This window comes from Ammodytes marinus (assembly GCF_949987685.1).
Source record: "Ammodytes marinus genome assembly, chromosome: 2".
Lineage (NCBI taxonomy): Eukaryota > Metazoa > Chordata > Actinopteri > Uranoscopiformes > Ammodytidae > Ammodytes > Ammodytes marinus.
In genome coordinates this window covers 9960563-9982009 of record NC_137231.1, presented here as the reverse complement: position 1 = coordinate 9982009, position 21447 = coordinate 9960563, and the positions used below count along the sequence as shown (strand labels likewise).

General features: G+C 42.1%; 1 protein-coding gene across 2 annotated transcripts; it reads right to left on the bottom strand.

The window, feature by feature from the left end:
- Positions 1-420: 420 nt before the first annotated feature.
- On the bottom strand, positions 421-19681 carry msi1b (musashi RNA binding protein 1b). Of its 2 annotated transcripts, none has more exons than XM_080048706.1 (15): positions 19494-19681; positions 19141-19181; positions 18535-18616; positions 18229-18313; positions 13297-13338; positions 11640-11732; positions 8258-8306; positions 7663-7745; positions 7447-7564; positions 5786-5866; positions 4610-4666; positions 3446-3508; positions 2645-2793; positions 2248-2293; positions 421-2160 (listed from the first exon to the last, which is right to left on the bottom strand). In XM_080048706.1, the coding sequence occupies exons 1-14, from the start codon at positions 19553-19555 to the stop codon at positions 2252-2254; spliced, it is 1047 nt and encodes a 348-aa protein (XP_079904832.1). In that variant the 5' UTR covers positions 19556-19681; the 3' UTR covers positions 421-2160; positions 2248-2251. The 2 variants fall into 2 exon arrangements, with proteins under 2 accessions (XP_079904832.1, XP_079904833.1); XM_080048707.1 differs by having other exon boundaries at positions 2645-2772.
- Between the last annotated feature and the right edge of the window lie 1766 nt (positions 19682-21447).

The window sequence follows — 21447 nt, the reverse complement described above, 5'->3', positions numbered from 1 at the left end:
TTCAACTAACTTAGTGCAAATTCATAGTCATTAGTACGCATTTATAACACACAGCATTCACACCAAATCAGGCGATGCAGCGAAACACCGCAGTGTTGTGGGAATTTTTACAGGCCCTGTAAACCTAAACCACAAAATCCTTCTATGTAATTATGGGCGGTAGTTGCATAATAGTAAACATCTAATTAGAGCAAGGCACTTTTGTCAATCCAGATAAAAAATTATGTAATTCAAGTTTCTGCAGATTGTTGTCTGTTCTATGTTCAGACTAGCTTGACCATATTGTGAAGAGAGGGACACAACGCACTATCTAATGCCAATAAAGAGAACAATAAAAAGCTTCATTAACTCATCTATAAATCTTTTCTGTTAATCCCGTTCCAAATAAAAAAAACACAAAGGGCAAACAGGACAGATGAATGGAATGTTTTAAAATAATTTATTAGGAATTTTAAAAAGTTTTTTTTCTCCAAAGGAATCAATAAACATGACAGGAAAAAGAAAATCAGAAAATGTTACAGTGTTGACAAGTTTGTTATTTTTTCAGTGAAAACAGCATCAAAGAATGAACTACCGTTGTAGCCCGCAGCAGTGTGAGCGAGTGTATCAAAATGTAAAATCCGGTACTTTGTAGATCCAGAGTGCTTTGTTCTTAAGCTAACATTTGAAAGCAAAAACGTTTATTGTGATCAGCCAGTGCAACATCCTAGTAGCTCTGAGCATAATTGTTTTGGTCTAAAAATAGCTGTCACATTGCTACAGTCTGTGACCTCCAGTGGATATAAAGTGATGGACTGGGGGAGGGGCTGACCTTTCGAAAAGGTTCAACCATCCACAGTATAACATAGATGTTAATGTAATAACGAACAAAAAAATTCAGATTAAAATTTCACATTTGCAACTGAGGTACCATCCCCCCCAAAAACAGCACATGGCACATTGAAAACCAATGTGTATAAAACCATATGAAGCGCTCACGCAGACATCCACACAACCTCCTTATCAGTCATCACAGTGTTACCTGTGTATAACCGCTCCTGCACACAAGTCCTTCATTTTCCTTCGCAAACAATCATCACATATTGAAAATCACAGTTAAAACAACAATATGACAAAAGTAAGAAAACAGCATGTTTTTTTTTGTCTTTTTTTTTGCTTCTCCTGATTGAGCAGCATTTTCCCACCCATGTATCCCCAAAAGCAAAAAGTGTTGTTCCAGACTCAGCCTCTCCCCTGCTGAACTCAAAGTGTTTCAATTTTGAGGCAGCTTTTAGATGCAGTACAAGAATCAAATGACACATCCTTCATAAATGCCTGGAGAGGAATACAGTATATGGCTGGCCAGACAATGAAATCAAACATACTTTAATGTTCTTGACCTGTGAAATCATGATACGTAACAGTCAAGCTTTCCAACACATACGGGTTTATCGTACCATTTGTCCAAAAGCCTCCAGCGTCCTTACAAAAATTAGCCTCTTCTCCTCCTCCCAAGAAACCAGTCATATTTACAATATTTTACAAAATTGTACAGCTCCTGTATGCCTATAATGTAAGTGTGACTAATGACCTTTGTCCTCTGACCATTATTAGTGTAACAAGTATTTGTTAAAAACCTACTGAGATATACACTTTGTGACAATTTTTTTAAGAAATAGTATTAGTCAAAAATGTTTTTGTTAAAATTCAGTATGAACTAGTGACAAATATACAGTTTTCCAGTACAAATTACAGCTCCCGACCTTCAAACAGGCTTCACTTGGAGATTTTTTTTTCTCTCCTCTTATCTCAGAGAGATCCGGCTCACGGGTCAAAACAACCCAATAAAACGCAGCCAAAAACAGACACAGAAAAAAAAACACAGCCATCACAAAATAAAAACAGCAAGGTGAAACATAACAACAGAAAAAAAACACAAAAAAATACAGCATCTGTATGTGTTGCTATTACATGTAGTGATAACGTTTTCACTCGTCTTTGCGATCTTTTTCTTCTTCTCTTCTCAGCAGGTGTAGTTTAGTGAGGCATCAGTAGGGTGGGCTGGGTGCAGGCTGACACCAGGGTGTAGGGGTGAAAGTTTAGGTGCCCGAGTCAGAGGGGTGGACTGGACAGAGACAGGCCAGATCAGCTTCAACTCCTCCCAGCTCTCAATGTATATCTCTGTGCCAACAGACAACAGCAGGATTACTCACGGGTTAGACCAAGTGAAACCCTCTTAAGTGTTTGAAAAGGAGAGGACTGACTTACACTCTCAGTGGTAGCCGTTAGTGAAGGCCGTGGCGATCAAAGGGCCCTGTGGGAGCAAGCATACAAGGTTCAAGTTTTCTATTTGTTCTCAGCCTGAAGTCAGTTTTGATTTCTTTTCTATTTTTCTACAATGTATAAATAAAATGAGTTTGATATTGCCACATTTGTGATTTTTTCTGATTTTTTCCTGAATCATGATTTTACTTCGTTGAGAAACATGAATGAGTTTTGTACCGGTTTTGATGTAAATAGTTAAAATATAAACAGCTGCTGGATAGACACATGTATATTTCATTGGATGGGATACGAGAGACAATGTATATTGTGCACAGCTTGAAATGATGATGAAGACAAAGACACTATTGTAAATAGGTGATCAGATGAGTGGTGTTCTTACCCCCAAACTATGGCCGAATCCTGAGCTGGGCGCGGGACTGGCAGCGCTGAGGTAACTGCTGACAGCTGACTCCTGACCTCCATACAGGTCTGCCATCGGGCCCGGGCTGCTCGTACCTAAAAACCCAGCTGTGCGAGACGGGCCGGAGCCTACAAGTTTAATAAAAACAGCAACAATGTAGTTTTCACGGTTAACACACCGACTGAACCTCCGACTGACAGGCTGATACATTTTAAATAATTTGCGATACACAAAAACGCTCTATACACCTGAGGAACAGATGTGGTGAAGTCAGTCAACAGCATGTAATCTTAACCAAGAGGGACCGCAGTTTAATAACAATTATGATTATAATAATAATATATAATTAATAATAGTAACGTTTTAGGCGGCCAGAATCATAACTCCAAATGAATGCTAAGGTTTCTCCTTATCTGCTTGATGCATAACATGTTTGCCTATATCAACTTAAAAAAATATGACAATACTGTGTATCCATGTTGTCTCTAAAGCTTGATTCTGCTGCCCCCAAGTGGCCAAAACTCAATTATTGCATGATTAAAATACTTCTCTGAGAAATGTGATTTTATTTCACCGTTTTATTCTTTTATATGGCCACTGTGACACTGATTCTTTTTAAGTGGGATGTTTTGTAGTATAGCATGTGGCTAGTTTTAGTACAGTCAGGGACTGCCATCATAACACTGCAGAGCATCAACTTGCTATGAACTAAATTAGATATGCAACAACAGAATATCACATGGTATTAGCAGGAAAAAAGAACTATTTCAGTATTCCTACCTCTAACTGCTGCTGCTGCTGCCGCTGCCGCCGCCATTGGTCCATATGCTGTGAGAGGAATGGCTGTATACGGAAAAGAAAAGATCCAGGTTACATTAGGGGTGGGAAAAATAATCGATTTTCCGATTAATCGCGATTCTCTCTCGAACGATTCCGAATCGATTCATAAAAGTTAATAATCGATCTATACTAGTATTTAATATTAGTATTTCCTGCGCCACTGCGCATGCACACCACACAAGTGCGAGTTGTTAAAAGTGGCGACAAAAGGGCAGAGAGCAGCAAACCCATATGACCTGCACTGGCTTTGTCTGTTTACGTTTTTGTATGAGAGCTGAATTCCAAGCCATACTTTTTGCACAATGTGTTGAAATGACATAGAAAATAATAGAATAGAAATCCTATAGAAACATGATTCACAAGAGTAGAAAGAAAATTAAACTGAATCGGTTTAGTTTTTACATACTTCCATATTGTGTTGAAATGCAAGCTGCATTGATTATTGCACTGTTCATAGAAAGTCATATTTGTGACGAGAAAAGCTTTTTCTCTAATACAATATTAGAGAAGGTAATTCATCTGTCGATTGTATTTAATGATCATCACAAAAGTAGGAAGTGATTAGCAAACTCTGAGTAGCAAACTCAGATGTGTATATAAATATATTTTTGAAAATCACACATAGGTATGTACGTAAAAAAAAATTGCATCGAGATGCATTGAGAATCGATTTTGAATCGAATCGTTGACCTCGGAATTGAATCGTGAGGTGCCAAGAGATTCCCACCCCTAGGTTACATGTCTTGATGTGCAAACACATAACAATGAACTAACAAAACTTAAAGTCTCACTCTAGTGACCACAGGAAGTTTCGAAAAACATTTCAGCCAAGCCTTGTTGTTAAAACAAGGAAGCAGAATTAAAAAACTGTCACTGATTGTATAGAACAAAGGAGGGGTTGATGTGGTGACTGGAGGGAGCCTTTAAGTGAACAGTGAGACCTTCCTCATTACTGTCAGCAATCCTGCCTTCAGATAGAGACCGAGGAGGACTGACAAACACAAACATGCAAACCAAATGAGTGATGAGGTGTTGATGCTAACGTTGCGTGTAGCAGCCTTGACAACATGCTGCTTGTAAAGTCCAGAGGAGGGACTGACTGACCTGTGAGCTCAGGGGGGTGGGGTGAAGTCAGAAGGGGAGTCCTCTCTAAGTGGAACTCTAAAACAGAAACATCAGAGTGCTGTTGAGACACACACACACCATCACCGCCGCCACATACACACACAGCCCAGGGAAGGTGAGGACATGCTTAGCGGAGAGTACATATTTAAAAATACACAATCTTTGAGGAAATGCACACATGAATTATTGGATGGAAGGTGGTGTTAAAATCATTTTAGGATAGCAAAAAAATATAAGCATATGTTAATTTTTTTCACACAAATGATACTTCAATTAAAATATGCAATTAAATTTCATAGACATGTAAAATATCCAATTCAAACATCTAATTTTGAAATCAACTCCCAGATTAATTTCACTCCAGCTAAATACGTTGCTATGCAAACACACACACTCACTCACTCACTCACTCACACACACACACACACACACACACACACACACACACACACACACACACACACACACACACACACACACACACACACACACACACACACACACACACACACACACACACACACACACACACACACACACACACACACACACACACACACACACAAACAAACACTTGTACACAAGCTTAGCGGATGCAATTCCACTCCTTGATATTTACAAGCAGCCATTTACACTTACAGTGTTTCATGTGCTTCTATGGAAACATGTTTGTATTTGTGACAGTGTGTCTACTGTCAGTTCAACACAGATACACAGGTTCATTTGATCTACTAATTGCACTGGCACCAAAATCATCCTTTTTTCACTTTAAACTGGCTACACACATATATATATTTTTTGCCAATGAATTGTGTACAGACATTCATATTTTCTACGGGATGACTCTTTGGTGAGCCACTGAATTTTCCGCTAGTGTTGTCATTAGGTTGAATTTTTGGTTTGAGAATTAAATATCTTGACAACAATTACATTTACTGCAATATCTGCTGTACTGGGCTTTCATTGCATTTTAGGAGACCACTGAGCCAAACTCTTGAGATTATTATTTCCCTTTTATGTCTCACATATCACCATGCATCTACACTGGTAAACACTTGCCCCTGCTAACTAAATAGGGCTGTGTATATATTTTCGGATAACGTAACAGAAACTAGAGTCAGAGTGCGTGAGAAGCCGAGTGAGTGGTGTGATTACCAGGGAACTGGTAGGTGTATCCAGGAGTGAGGCCAGCATAGCTGCGGCTGGTGTAGGTGGCAGTCTGGAAGCCCGGATAACCTGTTAAAACAAAGTCACAGTCAACATCTGCATCACTGCAAACATGAGTGGAAAAAAAGAAGAGTGAGACGTGCCCAAGTTGTTGCCATGGTGATATTAATTTTTTTTCTTCTACCTTTATTTATACAGGTATATCCCATTGAGTCCGAAGACTCTTTTGCAAGGGAGACCTGTTCCCATTTACACGTTACCATTCACACACACATTCATACACCGATAGCAGGCTAACTATCGACATTCACACGAGGCAAGGTGGGTGAAGTGTCATGCCCAAGGACACAACAACTATGACACAGGTGGCAGGGCGGGGATCGCACCTCCAACCCTTTGATCATCGGCCGACCCGCTCTACCAACTGAGCCACAGTCGCCCCAAAATGGCAGGATGAAAAGGATTTCAGAGCCGACCAGAGTGACAGGTGTGTGGTTGTTGTGCTGCCCTCTAACAGTGAAGCCTGCTACAGCCTGTGACATGCAGGTGGGTGATATTCTACACCCTGTGGTCTGGATTTCTTCACAGTGACACGCCTGAGCAGCTCACTCTTTGTTTTCTGTTTCTCTCTCACTCGTGCACATTACACAGATTTTTCTTTGTATACAACATGAAACCTGGAGATCTGACCTCAGAACAGCATTCAGAAGGATGCCAATGATGTAAACTGTTAGAAGCAACACAAGATTTATTTAATAATGTGTTTATTTTTCCTCAATGTGGCATTAACAAAGCTTTGGAATACTGAATTAAATGTGCAGTTCTCAGATATAACAGTAGGTGGAAGCATTGGTGTGGTAAGTTTAGCCTCACATGAATAAACAGGTCCCTGACTTCTTTGAGAACAATTCAATCCGTTAATGAGTTGGCTTTACTGTAGCGGATAACGTTCATGACAATGAGAGGATCACAATCCTTAAAGGGCTATTCCGCTTATTATACTCCTGAGGTTCAGTTTACTCGTCTTCACTACTTTAAAATGTGGAGGGAGCTTTCCAAAGTGTTACAAATTTGCTCATAAAATAAACTTGGCTTGGGCTTGTAACCAAGATTTCTTTACAGAATGGCATGGGCTTTGAGTGGTTGCATTATTGGAAACGAAGGAACCAGGCTTTGGGGATCTTAAACCATACAAGAGAGGGAGAGAGACTCAGAATATCTTCTGCCTTTTTTGTTTGTCAAATGTGTCACTTGTGAGTGTTGAATGGTTTTGGTAGTGCAATACTAAATGCAGTAGTACTGGAATATTAATTTAAATGTGAACAAATGTGTAAGTGGAATGTCTCAAGATGTTAATTGCAGGTATTGACAAGTCAAAAACTTAAGTAAGAAACTTATGATCACATTTGGACAAAGCAGCAAATTTAGTATTTGAAAGTCTCAAGTAGCAGATTAAGTATTTTAAAATGTGTGAGTAATCAAGGCTGTATTGTGGAGAGTTGCGAGCTGAGTCCAGCTAAGTGGTCAGCTTTCTCCCCATGAGGCATCATGTAACCTTTAGGGCAGCTGCCACCTCAGAGCAGGAATAGTTATTGTCGGATTCAAGTGTGCAGCCTGCATGCTTCCTGTCCTGATCAATACTACCTTACCTAGCATACCAATCCCCAGCATGAAGGCATCCATTCCATAGGGCATCACCCGAGAGCGCCCCCTGGCTGAGCCCGTTGGGGACATCACCTCCTTGGGCTGAGCTTTCTTGCACTCCACCTGTTCGGCAGACGAAAGACAATATCAGCGCTTGGGAGCTTTAATTTAAACATGGTGGCGGTACTGGGGAGGGCTTTTTTACATATTGAGCAGCATACCATTTTGTTGTTGATCTCGTGGAAGTGGACCTCGCACACTTTCTCCACCACGTCCTCGATCTCGAATGTCACAAAGCCGAACCCTGGTGAGGACATGGCCGGGTTACGGGCAGAAACATTTCACACAGCGTGGTGGATTTAGACAGTAGGCCTTTTCTGTGAGGCAGCAGCAGTGCAGCTAATAGTCTCCAGTAATCGGCGCTGTAATAGCTGCTTAACACATTTGCCCCCATCACCCCAGGCCCCCCACCCCCCCTTTAAAGTTGCTATTCTGCACTCATCCTTTTACTTCCCTCCCTCCCTGCCTGGCCAGAAGGGCCAGGGCAAAGCTGGTAGGGGCTGTCATAATCGATCAGTCCAAGGGTGGGGAGGAGGTGCTTAAGGAGGCTTTATCCTGATCCAGATTAACGGACTGGCTAATTAGACTAGCCCCGTTCCTCTCCTCCAGCTCAGCCCACAGGAAGGAGGCCCGTGGGGGGGAAGGGGGGATCAATAGAAGGGCTGGAGGAAGAGTAGTAAATCGAAGAAGAGATGATAAAAGAAAAGGAGATATAGGGAGTGGAGTTACGGTGAGAGAGGGTCAGGTGTGTCTCACCTCTGTGTCTGTTGGTGGTCTTGTCGAACATGAGCATGGCATCGTCGACCTGCGGACACACAAACAACACAGTTTTTTTAGGGCGGTGTGCGCTCTCAAATCTCTCTCTCTCTCTCTTACTCTCTTGCCACGCGGCATATTGCCTGACCTCAGCCCTTCTCAAGTTCTGCAGGGAGGCTCAGCAACAGATGGACGGAGAGGAGGGGGAAGAGGGGACTGGAGAGGAGCGACAGGTTACAAAGAGGAGGCCGAGGGGGGCCAGAGACAGGAACATATGAGGGAAACACTGTACGACCACAGGCCACTGCTGTAAAACTAACCCCACATAATGGGTGGCACCCAAAAAAGTTAGAAGCTGCGTTTGCTGCTAAACTTCCCCCCCAGTCACAAGCCAGAGAAGCCCGTAATCCTTCCTTCCCCCTCCATAAGTTCCATAAGACATTCCCATGGCAACTGTACAAAAAAAGTCCATATGAAAGAGCTCAGGTCAACATCAAATATGCTTTATGAATAGTGGGAGAGAGCCAGGGAGACAAATAGAGAGAAACACTGAGAGAGAAAAAAGAGGAAAGAATAAAGCAGTCAGTCAGTCACAAGCAGAAAGGTGAATCCTGTGGGCAGGTGGGGGGAGCTGATAGCCAGAGGAATAGCGACAGGTGGGGGAGATACGGTGAAAGAGAGTACAGAGAGTCCTGTAAGAGAGAGGAAGGAAGGATAGAGAGAAGGAGAGGAAGAAAAAAAAAAGATTGGGTCAAAGTGGAAAGGGAGGAGAAAGGAGAGACAAAGGCAGAGGGAGAACAAAGAGGCCTGGAGGCTTTGTTTGTTGGCACAGTCAACCATAATTCCTCCTCCTCTTCTCCCATTGACCTCTGGGTCAGGGCTCCCTTTAGAGAGCAAAGACACAGGTGTCTGTTGCGCACACACACACACACACACACACACACACACACACACACACACACACACACACACACACACACACACACACACACACACACACACACACACACACACACACACACACACACACACACACACACACACACACACACACACACACACACACACACACACACACACACACACACACACACACACACAAGCATAGTTTCTCTAATTCAAAGTTAGTTGATGTACTCTTTTTTCTCCCCTATTGGCTGTCACAGGCTGGACATGTTTATCCCCCAGTCTGCACACAGAGGTCCAAATAAACATTTGGTAAATGAATCTGTGCTCTCGGTCTATAATAAGTTTATTGGATAAGATCCACCGAACAATTTGTCTTAGTCGCATACTCAGACTCCGACACACAAACACACGCAGTGCTAGTACACGGTGTGAGTGTGAGTGTGTGTGTGTGTACCCTCAATAGCAATTTGCCTACAGAAAGGTCAAAGGTGAGTAAGTGAGTGTCAGTGTGAAAGGGGACCTGTTACTCTGATGCCTCTTAAGTCACTGCTTCCAAACAGCCTGACATTTGCCCAACGGCATGTTCCACTCTGTATCTTATTCTGTGTATTTTTGCTGACACATTTATCCTGATAGGTAGAAACTTTTTTTTTTTTTTTAAATGCCAACATTTTAAAGGATCTATTAACAGGAAGACGAGGATCATGAAGGCGCCAACTCCCAGTGCAAACTATGTGATTCATGCTAGAGATCTAGCTTGAGCTGACGTTAAAAAGCCCGATTTGACAAGGCAAACACACATTAACCTACTGTATGCAAAACCAATCTACACACAACAGCCCCCATACGACGCAATCAAAAAATCACAACAAATCTCCTGCAGTTCCTGTTAAAAAAAAACACCAACTGAGTTAAATCTTGATATTTCAAACACTGGGCATTTCAATGGCGTACTGCCGGACAATTTTCCCTCTTATCCTTTTTTCCCCTCTCTCCACCTCTCATCTTCCCTGCTATCCCCTGCCCATCCCTCTGCGCGCTCCTTTGTCCTCACCAGGACGGGACACAAAAGGTCCAGTGAGGCAGTCTAATCAGGAACTTCCATGGATGGCTGGAGCCTACATTTCACTGTCCATCCCTCGATATCTCTCTCGGCAAAATTCATCTCCACGTTATGATTGAGGAGGGAGCAGAGGGAAGCTCGAGGCAAAACCTTTTGGCACCGAAAATAAAGTGCAGCGCAGTCTGGGAAAAAAAAAAAAACGCAACACCAAACCAAAACGGAAATCTTTCCGTGTTTGACATTGAAAAAGTTTTGGAGAAGGTTCAGGATGGCCACGTTCCATTTGCTAAAAGAAAAATGATGGTGCTTCAAATCACACATATTACCGAGGGGTTCGTTTCACATCGGGGAGACACGTTTAGGAGCGAGGACAATCATGGGGAACTTTCAGTATGCAGATTAAGTTCTGAACAAACTAACAAAATATTTGTCCAGCTTTGTACAGAGGCATAATGGCCCTCGTAAACCCCCATGCACACCCCAGCTTTGCCCCAGTTCCCTCTCCTACGCCTCCACAAGCCTCTCTCAATCAGCCCCCCTTTTCCCTCTCTTGTCGGTGCCTTTGTCAGCCCATCATCTATTCTCTGCCGCACGTCTTTCAGAGTGCGCAGAATACAAGAACTTGCGGACAAAACTTTAGACAGAAATATTGAAAGAGCACAAACAAATTAAGAACATGATGGCTGTGCAATAAATTTGCAGGTTTCTTAGCATCATTATAATGTTGTTTCTAAACTCCTGAGTTGACCCCCACCCGACACACACACACGCACACACTCTTGCTAACACCCCCGAACATCCCTCCTCCTTCAGAACAAAACCCCCTTACCCTCAGAATTACTTGGGGACAATGGGAAAGCCAGGTCACCATGGTAACGGGCCGGGGGGGCAGTGGTGGGTAGGAGCAGCTGTTACATCAGATTAATTCAGATTCTGATAATCCCTCCTCCTTCCTCACCATCACCACACACTCACTACAAAACTTTTCTCCCCCCTCCCCTGCCCTCCCCTCCCTCCCTTAGTCCCCCCTTAACTTCGCCTGCTGCTCCCGGAGCCTCTCGGCCTCGTTAGTTTTCCCTTCCTACCCTCTCCCAGCGTTTTTCTCTCCCTCCTTTTTTCCTCTTCTCTCCTGGCCCTCCACCACCTCCTCACAGTAACCCCTTCATTTCCAGACGCTCGTTCTCGAAAAAACAAATCAGAGTGAAGTTTTTTCGGTGGTGAATCAGACCCAGCCGGGGCTGGTGGGATGTGGTACAGCGTGTTTCTGAGCTGTTGATTTGGTTTTCTGCCCTGAGAATGACAAGCTTGTCCTCATTACCAGTCTATGTTGTGTTGTTGATGTTCCGTCTGATGTTTTCACCACAGCAATAAATCCCAACAACTTTTAACGCTCTCTGCAACATTGCTCACCTTCCCAAACTGCTCAAAGTACTGTTTGACGTCCTCGATGGTTGTGTTCACTGACAGGCCTCCCACAAAGATCTTCTTGGTTCGTGTCACCAACTGGAAGAAGAGGAAAGAATCTGATCAGCAAACGCTTTTCCTGTTGTCGTCTTATACATTTGTAATTAAATGATATATCAGTAAAGATAGGTTAGAATAATGAAATATAATTGTATTTCTATCGACTACTTTTCTGTCTACCACTTTGATACATTGACAATATAAATAAAAATACGATAGTACTATATTAATATTGTACAATATAAATATTGTATTATATGGATCAAATGTAGCCAAATGCACACTACTCGGTAACACAGTAGTGTTCAATTTCACTGTTGCTGAAATTGTTAACCCAACATTAAAAACAGAAAATATCACATAGTTGAGGTGGAGCAAGCGGAAAACGAGGAAAAGGACGATAATCATCATCATAAAAAATGTTTTGAATGTAAAAATACTGAATAATGTACAGTTTTGAGCAATTCAATGAAAAGTGTTTATACAGCGCAGTTACTTTGAATTGATCTGTAAAGTGTACTTTGTTGTGCTTTCTAAGGAGAGGCCTGGATATCATGTGTTGAAAAGAAAAATGGTAAAAGCTTTAAATTACCAACTGTAGTCACGTCAAACATACCATTATTATTATTCTAAAAAGGTAATGTTGCTTTATTAGTTGGGTTCCTAATGCAAACCCTGGGTGAAGCCAACACTTTTTTTTCAGCTTTTTGTGACTGATGTCTCACATAAAGGAAGACAAGCTGCACAGTTCTCACTTAGGGGCTATTTATAAGTTATATTATACTTTTTATATTATGAATTTAGTGGAGAAAGACCCATCAGAAGTGGACATGTGTCCTTACAATATACTAACAACACTCAATATACTGTACAAGGAGGACAATGCAATTCCTTCTTTGTACAAACAGGATATAATATAAGCTGTGTATACCTGTAAATGAAACTGTGACATAAATGCAAAGTATATTAAAATATTTGTATCCAAAGAATATAGTAATTGATTTCTTTGTTTGTATGATTTATGTTCAACTATTATTCACTCTTAAATTTCTATTGTGCACGAATGAACGTTACATTCACAAATTGAGCAATTCATTAATTAAACCTGATATTTGGCTGTATTCCATCATTTCATCCTTGTGAACAAGTCACACGCTACACTTTTTGCAACTGGCACGCATAGTGTGTCACCAGAGCCGATGACACGACCCATGAAACCATACCAGCCGTTTATGCAAATCTGTTGTTTTTAAGTCAATGTTATGAGACTGCACACGGATCACCCTGTACTCACGACAAGTACCGGTAAGCCTATTCCTTCATTCATTAAGCAATCGTTTCTATTTCACACCGTGTTCTTGATCATAGAAAAGGACAACTGGATGAGATCACTTCTGTATATTTGCACACTCTGGGCTACAATGTTGATACGATACAACGCAATACAGACGTGACGGCTTAACAAAAATATGAGCATCTTTAAAAAGGTTTTTGTGAACACATAAACCCATAACCATTTTGAGTCAGAACCCCCCATAAGGGACTGAAACGCTCAACACACACTAACCTGCGACACACAATGCACGGAGACGCTTTGACTCACCTTGGGCTGAGCTCTGCGGGGGAATGCAACCTTTGGATCGATCTGTGGGACAGAATAGAGAGAAAGAGAGAGCTGGTTGGTGTTGTGTCATGACACAGATGAAACAACAACCTGTCGCCCACCCTTGGTTTATTCTGACATCTCATCTATGCAGGTGGAATATATGCATGTTATCCTCCTCTGTGCCTCGCACTGTGTATTTACCAATCCTAAATCAAAGCACAGAATGACACCATTTTGTAATGAGAAGCAAGATCTGGATGGACTTGACTTAAGACTTGTACAGGATGTTCTCAAATCAACACACGCTTTGATTTTATTTTTTTTAAATTGAGCTGTTAAAGGGGCATTTCACAAAAAATACAAAAAGCATCAATGTCCTCATGTAATAACTAGATACCAATTGTTTTGGTTATATTTACTAAGGTTCTACGAGATTAACAAATGGTAATTATATTTAAAAACTTTACATAAAAAAAAAACATTTTCGTCCAGGAAAAAATGTGTTGACAAAAAACTGTGACAGTGTTTCTGAAAAAACCTGCTTCTCTTGAATTTTTCATTTTAAAATTAAATTAAATTCCAATTACTTCCATTAACTGATATAGAGGCAAAAAGCTCAGACACAGATAATCCAAACTTGGGCAAGAAAAGCTACCTACTTAGGTTGGAGTGAGAAAAAAATGTCTCTTGCATATTTTGGGTGAAACAACCCTTTAAAACATCAGTTTGTGTGAATCAACCTTAAACATTACGTGTCAATGAGCATATGTGTGTGAGTGTGTGTAGCTGTGCTCAGGTGGAGTGCCCGGGGAATGTCCGGCGAACCCCTGCCTCTCTCTGTCACCACCGTGTGACATGTGATCTCCTGGAATCTCGCACGAGCACTACAATCACAAACACACCTCACCTCGGCGAGGACGGGCCAGAGAGGGAGGACAAGCGTGTCGGGGGAGACAGCGAAGGAGTGGGGAGGGAGGGAGTGGGAGGAGAGGGAGCTGTCAATCAAACCCACGCCGACAGCAGATCCACCCAATGTTTTGTTTGTTTGTGTGCGTTTGTTTTTGTTTGTGCCGTCACGCCTTCTTCATCAATCCTGCACGCTTTACGGCCATCCCGATCCTCCTCTACCCTGCGGTTCCTTACGTTTACCCTCCAGGGAAAAAGGACCAGCTTCACTTCTTTTAGCAATAAAAAACGATTTAAATCTTAAATTCTACAACTATAAAACAACAACAACAACAACAAATTATACAAAGCAAAAGAAATTGAAAGATAATGTGGCTCACTAAGTGTCACCAAGGTTAAGATTGGATAGAGAACCACACCATGCCACGAGGATGCAATCATAGACAGGCTGTAAAATTGGAATTTGAGACCTCTATATTAGTCTATACCGGTCTACCAGAGCTAGAGAACAACTAAGACTACTCCACACTGTACTGCAGTGACACTAACAGACGGTGAGAACAGTACAGCGCTAAGATTAGTTCCGTAACCATGAAGAGGGTAGAGTTGAACTACAGTAGAGAGCTAGAGAGCCTCTATGATAAACAACATGCGTTTACCACAGTAACAAGGTAACAGTGGTGTCTCCACTCCAATAAGAGTTGACATCACCGCAAGTTGTTGTCTTTTTCTGTTTTCTGTTCTAGAGAGCAGAGTGAGAAGACTATAAGGCTAAGACTGGAGGATCAGATGCAGAGTCTACTGTTTAGTTTCTATGGTGGCTAGACTACTCTGATAGTCACCTCCGGTCACCAACCCTCCTGATGTCCAACACTCCTGTGCACATTCAAAAACAAACAGACACACACACACACAAACAAACAAAATCAAACACATGGCAGCACACAGCACATCCGTGGAGGGAGGAAATTGTGGACGTTAAACAGATAAAGAGGCTGTGTTGATGATGATGATGATGATGGGGATCACAGCAAAGTCAAGGGACGTATTCCAATGTCAGAAACGTGTTTTTTTCTTTTCGTCACTCAACCTGGACGACGCTTGACCTTCACTTTCATGTGTTCATGTGCAGTGTTTGACACTACAGGGCTGTTTCCCCGTTCACCTGCTGTTTCTTCGTACTTACCTAAAAAATTTGAGTTGAGGACGTTTACATTAAGAGTGACGTCACAACTAGTGTGGCAAACCCACAGTGGCCCAGTGTGCAACATACACAACACAAGTGTGATGTGGAAACGTAAAGCCTCTACTGCATGCAGACTGAGAACAGATTGTTTATAAAGTGAAGAAAGAGACAGCTTGTGTCCAGCAGTAAAAATGTTTATAGATTATTGCATAATCATTGACTCTGGCTTTTGTTTAATAAGGGGGAAGAAGTAGCTAAAATATTCGGCAATTTCTGATGAGGTAATTAAAGTGTTGTGGGAAAAAACACATCAGACACAAATTATTATTCCAACCAAGTACAGCATATTTAGAAGTCTTAAAGCACGTCTGCAAGTGTGTTTAACTTGAACAAATATATATCTGAAGATGTGAACTTTCTTTAAGGTGTTAGATTCCTAAACTATCTGCATTCACAGCGAGGTAACAGAGAAGAAGCTGAAGGTAATTCCAAGAGAGGTTTATGAAATCAGGGCAATCCCCTTTGACCAACTGCATCGCAGCTACGCAACAGTTGGCTGAACGCGCTGCCTGTCACAGCCTGAGCTGAGAACACACTCATCTCAAACATGCCGATTGGGCAGCACCCAACATCTCCGAGGGACAACTCAAGCTTGTTGACTGCAATCCTATTAGTGAGGAGAGCCATACTAATCACAGAAGGGGTTATCCTGCCTGCCCCCCTCCTCTCTCCTATTTGGTCAGCATGGAAATAGTTAACAAATATGCCTGGTGCAAATTGGCAAAGAGCTATGCGACTTTGTTGTAAAACCCTCCACTGTGTGTGCACCTTGGAGCTGCAAGTGAATGGAAACTTTGTCCCACAAAGGTGCAGTTTGCATCGGCCGTCACTGACTTTTACAGATAGCAGGAAGCAGAGAGGGCACCCAGAGGGGCAACTAACAGAGCAGCAGTTACATAAATCACAGTAAAACCTGGTCAAAACCGGGCTGCATCTGTCCTTCAACACAATAAGTGCCAATAAATTCCTCCGCAGCACTGTATTTGCTCTTTAGCCTCTCGGGCTGAGCAAAGCTCTGTTAATTCCAGTGCCGGAGCGGTTCAGTCGGTCACAGCATGGCACATTCTTTCTGTTGCCACTGGAGAACTTTTCTCTCTCCCCTCTCTAACAGGATAACCTGTCTGCATGAGAGGGAGGGAGGAGGGGGGAGGGTGAGCCGTCTAAAAAGGCCCACTCTACTCACCATCCAGCCCCTGTGGCTGATCACTGAGCCCTCTCCATGCCAAACACACACTCTCTGAGGCCCAAATGCTATGACACACCCCAGCCAGCCTGCCACAAGGGGCCCCTGCCACGCCGGGTTAACACATGCACAAGTTTGGAGGAAAGATTCATAATATAAAGAGGGGAACATTCTCTCTGGAGCCCACCATGAATAATAAACCATGAGTTGCTTTACAGAAGAGGCGACGTGAGGCTAAAGTATCACAACCTCAAACTCTGTGCAACTGTTTATGCCGTCTTGATTTCTTCTATCCGAGACATTATTGTAAATGATGTGCATTGTTATCTTCATTTTTTTTTGTTCTTTTGTGACAGAGCCATTCGTCAACTGTAGAGGTGTGTATGTGTGTGTGTGTGTGTGTGTCTGTGTGTGTGTGTGTGTGTGTGTATGTGAAGGGGGGGCTGGGGGGATAACTATGGAAACAAACCCCATGGCGAGTTAGTGGCGTCCAACCATGATGGCACTACTTGTCATAGCTGTCGTGCCTGCAAGTGACACTATGGCAGTTGGACACATGGGACACCAGAAAAAAAAATATATAGAAAAATGAATTCAGTTTGACTCCTCTGTTTAGCAACTTCCAAAATTTCTAATTTTGGATTTAGAGTAAGAAGAAAAATGTAATTCCCATGTAACTTTCATGCAGCAGCACACAAGCGGTTCTCTTCTTTTTTTTCTCTCTCTCTCTCTTCTCAATTTCCCTCCACAGCTCATCCACTTATCCTCTAAAGATTCGACAAGGTGCATTGCTCGGCGCACAAAAGGGGAAAGAAGAAATAGCCTCTCCTCATTTCAATACAGTGACTAACCCGCAGCCATCACCACTCCCACCGAGGAGAGAGGCGGGGGCAGTGGTCCCTATGGCGACCAACGGCCCACATTGTTCCCAGACCGGCCCACATTCATTACTGACAAAAAAAGACACACACACAGAATCACACACATACACAAAATCACACACTGCAAGCCGGGCGATTAATACATTAAAAGTTACATTTCACACAGGTTAAACAGCCTGAACGCCGACTTCCTCATTGATACATTCAGTTTTTTATTCTGCCTCAGTTTGTTTGTTGCTGCTTTCACACCTTAATAGTCTCAGGTTGCTTGTACCAGTACTGGTTACATTGAGAAACTTTTTTTTTTGTAACAGGTCAATTCTACCCCTTGGGACAGTGGGTGTGGGGTGGGGAGAAGAAAAGCTGAAAGAGAGTTTTGGTTCACTCTTCCAAGAGAGACCAAATCAGAGATCGGCAGTGAGAGCCACTCTTGTCCTGTTCCCCTTGTTTCTATGGAAATTGACACTGGGGGGGGGGGGACATTTTCTTGCCTCTTCGCTGTCGACTAACTGCCCGTAGTCGTGTAAAGTGCTCGAGTCTGAGCAGGGACACGGTTTGAGAAAAAACATCAGCATAGTGGATCCCTTAGTAAATAACACTAAAAACGTATATCAATGTTACACCTCTAGGGCGGATTATTGGGGAAATCCACTAATCAAACAGTGAGCAGCGGGATTAGCCGGTGGTGGGAAGTTAAATAACAGGGAACTCACTGTTTTTGAGTCTAGCTCGTGCCTGGTTTGGGCCAGAACTTTATCCACGCCCGCCTGATCAACAAAGGTGACGAATCCAAACCCTCTGCGAGAACATCCGGGAGGAGGAGGGGAGGGGAGGGAGAGAGAGAGAGAGAGAGAGAGAGAGAGAGAGAGAGAGAGAGAGGGTATTAGTGGCACAGAAAGTGATGTTGACATGTAATGATAGTACGTTATGAGCAGAGTGGAATCACGGAGGTCAGATAAACTTTCAGCTCCGGCAAAGGAAAAAAGGGCCGGCCCGGGGCTGGCGGCTGGCTCCCTCACCTCGAGCGCTTAGTAACTGGATCTCGCATCACCATACACTCCTTCACCTCGCCGTACTTGCAGAAGTACTCCTTCAAACCCTCTGGGAGACAGGGAAAGACAATGTTAATTGAGGTTAACGAGAAATTACAACTTTTATAGAGTAGAAAATGACAAAAGGAGTTTGGCTACAGACAGTACAGAGTCCTAACTTTTTACACACTGCTGAGATCCCCCCCGCCCTCCCAACTAAAGTTCAGGAAGATTTTCAATTAAACGTGTCAAACAGAAAGTGACCTGTGAACTTAAAGTGATATCATAATTCCAAGTTATAAGCTTACTGCGCACTAAAAAAATCTAATTTCACCCTCATTTTTTAATGAGCTTTCCAGATTCAGAGTCATTCAGTCTATGGTAGGTCTGAATGGGTGCATTCATTCTGGACTTAGGTTCATATTCAAAACGCTAAATAGTCAAAACAAATAAACAAATGCAATGGTAGCCAAACAGGAATATTAAGAAATGCAGCTTTTCAAATAACTTTTCTATTCGTTCCATCTGATCCATGCCAGGGGTTTTAAAGACATAGTGGCATTTTATGAGCACAAGTGGTGGAAAGAGATTTACCTTGTGTTGTTTGCCAGCTGAGTCCACCTATGAACATTTTGCTGTTGGGGGAAAAAAGAGGGGAAATTTAATAAATGTAGGCTACAAGTTAATTAAAGGAGAATTCAGTCCGTTGCTATATAATGCTAATATGCTGAAACATGAACACAAAACTTGTTATAGAGGTTTAGAAGGTAAAGGCAGACTGTGAGGGTGTATCATAAGATTTTATATGAAGGCTCTCTGTGTGGAGGTGTGTGAGTCTGGCTGCAGACCAGATTCTACTCGCAGAATACCATACTCGTTTGTGAGGTGAATAAGCAGAGGTAGGACAGGAGTAGAAGAAAAATGGAAATAAAAACTTTTTTCATTACCAGGGGTCGTGAGGGGAGTCCGAGGTGGACACTAGGCTGCTCTGGCTCCCTTCCGTCTCCATTCCGTGTCCTCGCTTGTGTGTAGGCTATGTGTGAGAGTGGATGTCCGAGCCGAGTCGAGCCGTGCCGTACGGTAGAACAAGCGGAGAGTGAGTGAGTAGAACTGGGCGGGTTTGGCCCAGGGTGACAGAAAGGGGAGCGGGCCAGATGCGGGCTGGGACAGACTCCACCTCCTCCTCCAGTCACTCGGTCCCCCCGCTGCTCTTTCTCTCTTTCATCCCACATCCCACCACCGGGGCACGCGGCTCCCGCGTCAAGGCTGCAGGTTGCAACTGCACCGCTTCCTCCGCCACAGCCTTTCAAAATAAATGTTTATTTTTTTTGTCTGTTTGATTTTGCCTATGGGCCTATAAGAGCCCTCAATGTAACAACGACCGATAAAGTAATACAACTCATAATGTTATAGGCTACTAACTGGTTAAGTTAAGTAAGTTAAGTTAGTCAATTGTAGCCTAGAGGCACATTGAACAGTAATAAAATGATGCCCATAATGTTACAACGTGTTACATTTTGGTTCACTATAGTCTACACACTATGGAGCGAGAACAATATTTTGCTCGCTCCATAAACATTGTAATAGGATACATTGTCGACCTGTTACTACATCATAGGTTTTAGAAAATGTTTTGTTACATTATGGGATGATGTTACTTGATGGGCTCTTACAGGGCCACATGGGAGTTCATAAATCTGGGATGAGTATAAGCTACTTGCAGTGTTGGGGACTAGTGAACTATAATCAAACCAGTAGTTTAACTGCATTTAGCAGTAGCTTGCTGGTACAACTACATTTATATTTGCATAATGATTCAAGTAGCCTAGTGAAATAACTTGTTTGCCATATTTTGTGTAGCCTAGTTAACTACTGAAAACTGCAACCATTTTTGGCCATAACGTGAAAGGAATTCATTTTTATCTTAATTTTTCCATTTGACTTGTGAAAAACAAATTGGCACTTTTTAGTTTCTGTAGTAAACTCTGTGCCATATGTTTTGCTGGCATGTGACTTTTTTGTATTACATTTAGTTATAATTTCATATCACACGTATATTGTCAATTTGATGATTGTTTTTCAAAGTATTTACTTTTCCTAAGTAGCTTTAGTTAACCAAACCTCCCTATGGTAGCTTTGCTGTAGTTCAACTTCTTCCAGTGTGAAGCAGGCCTCATTGATAGTTTGCAAAGCTATATGCTTTCAAAGTAATTTCCGCACATTTACATAGAGAAATGTAAGAATATTAAACTTTTATTCTTCATTGCTAAAATATTTCTAAGTAATTGTGAAGTAACTATACCACAGTAAAATGCAGTACCTTACAATCCCTGTTGAGCTAAAATGAGGTATCTTACTATTATGAAACAAGATATGGTATCTCTCCAATGCAGTTTTATTTTACAAAGAGCTTTATCTGACTGAAACAAACTTGCACACTTGCAAAACAGTGCAAAAACAAAAGCCATAACAGCAGTGTAAATGATTTTTAAAAAATGCTATAAAAGCTAATAAGAAATCATAAAATCAAAACCAACAATTAGGTTTGACTTTTTTTTTTCCAAGTGACAAACATGAAGCCTTTATTGTGAAGGCAGAATCCCCAAACTTTCTGTCACATCCTGGCTAATTTAAAGTAACTTCAAAGTTTAGATAAAGTGTTAACAGGCACAATTTCAAATCTGTTGGTAGCCAGTTCAAAGAGGTCTTGATTTCAAACACCAGCCATGATGAGTAGAGGATGAGATCGGTGACACACTGTGACACACCACATATAAGTCCTTTAATATACTTACATGCTCTAATAGTTTGTGTGATGTGCTTGAATGACAAACTCCTGGTGTGTTACATTATAATGGACCGATATTAACTGGTCTATTATTTGACTGAACTGACTGAAGT

Coding starts and splice junctions, on each gene's coding strand:
- msi1b (XM_080048706.1), bottom strand. CDS start 19,555: ATGGAGACGGAAGGGAGCCAGAGCAGCCTAGTGTCCACCTCGGACTCC. Junction 7,746..8,257: donor GACCACCAACAGACACAGAG/GTGAGACACACC, acceptor TGTCCTCACCAG/GGTTCGGCTTTGTGACATTC. Junction 3,509..4,609: donor CCACCCCCCTGAGCTCACAG/GTCAGTCAGTCC, acceptor TTCCGTATACAG/CCATTCCTCTCACAGCATAT.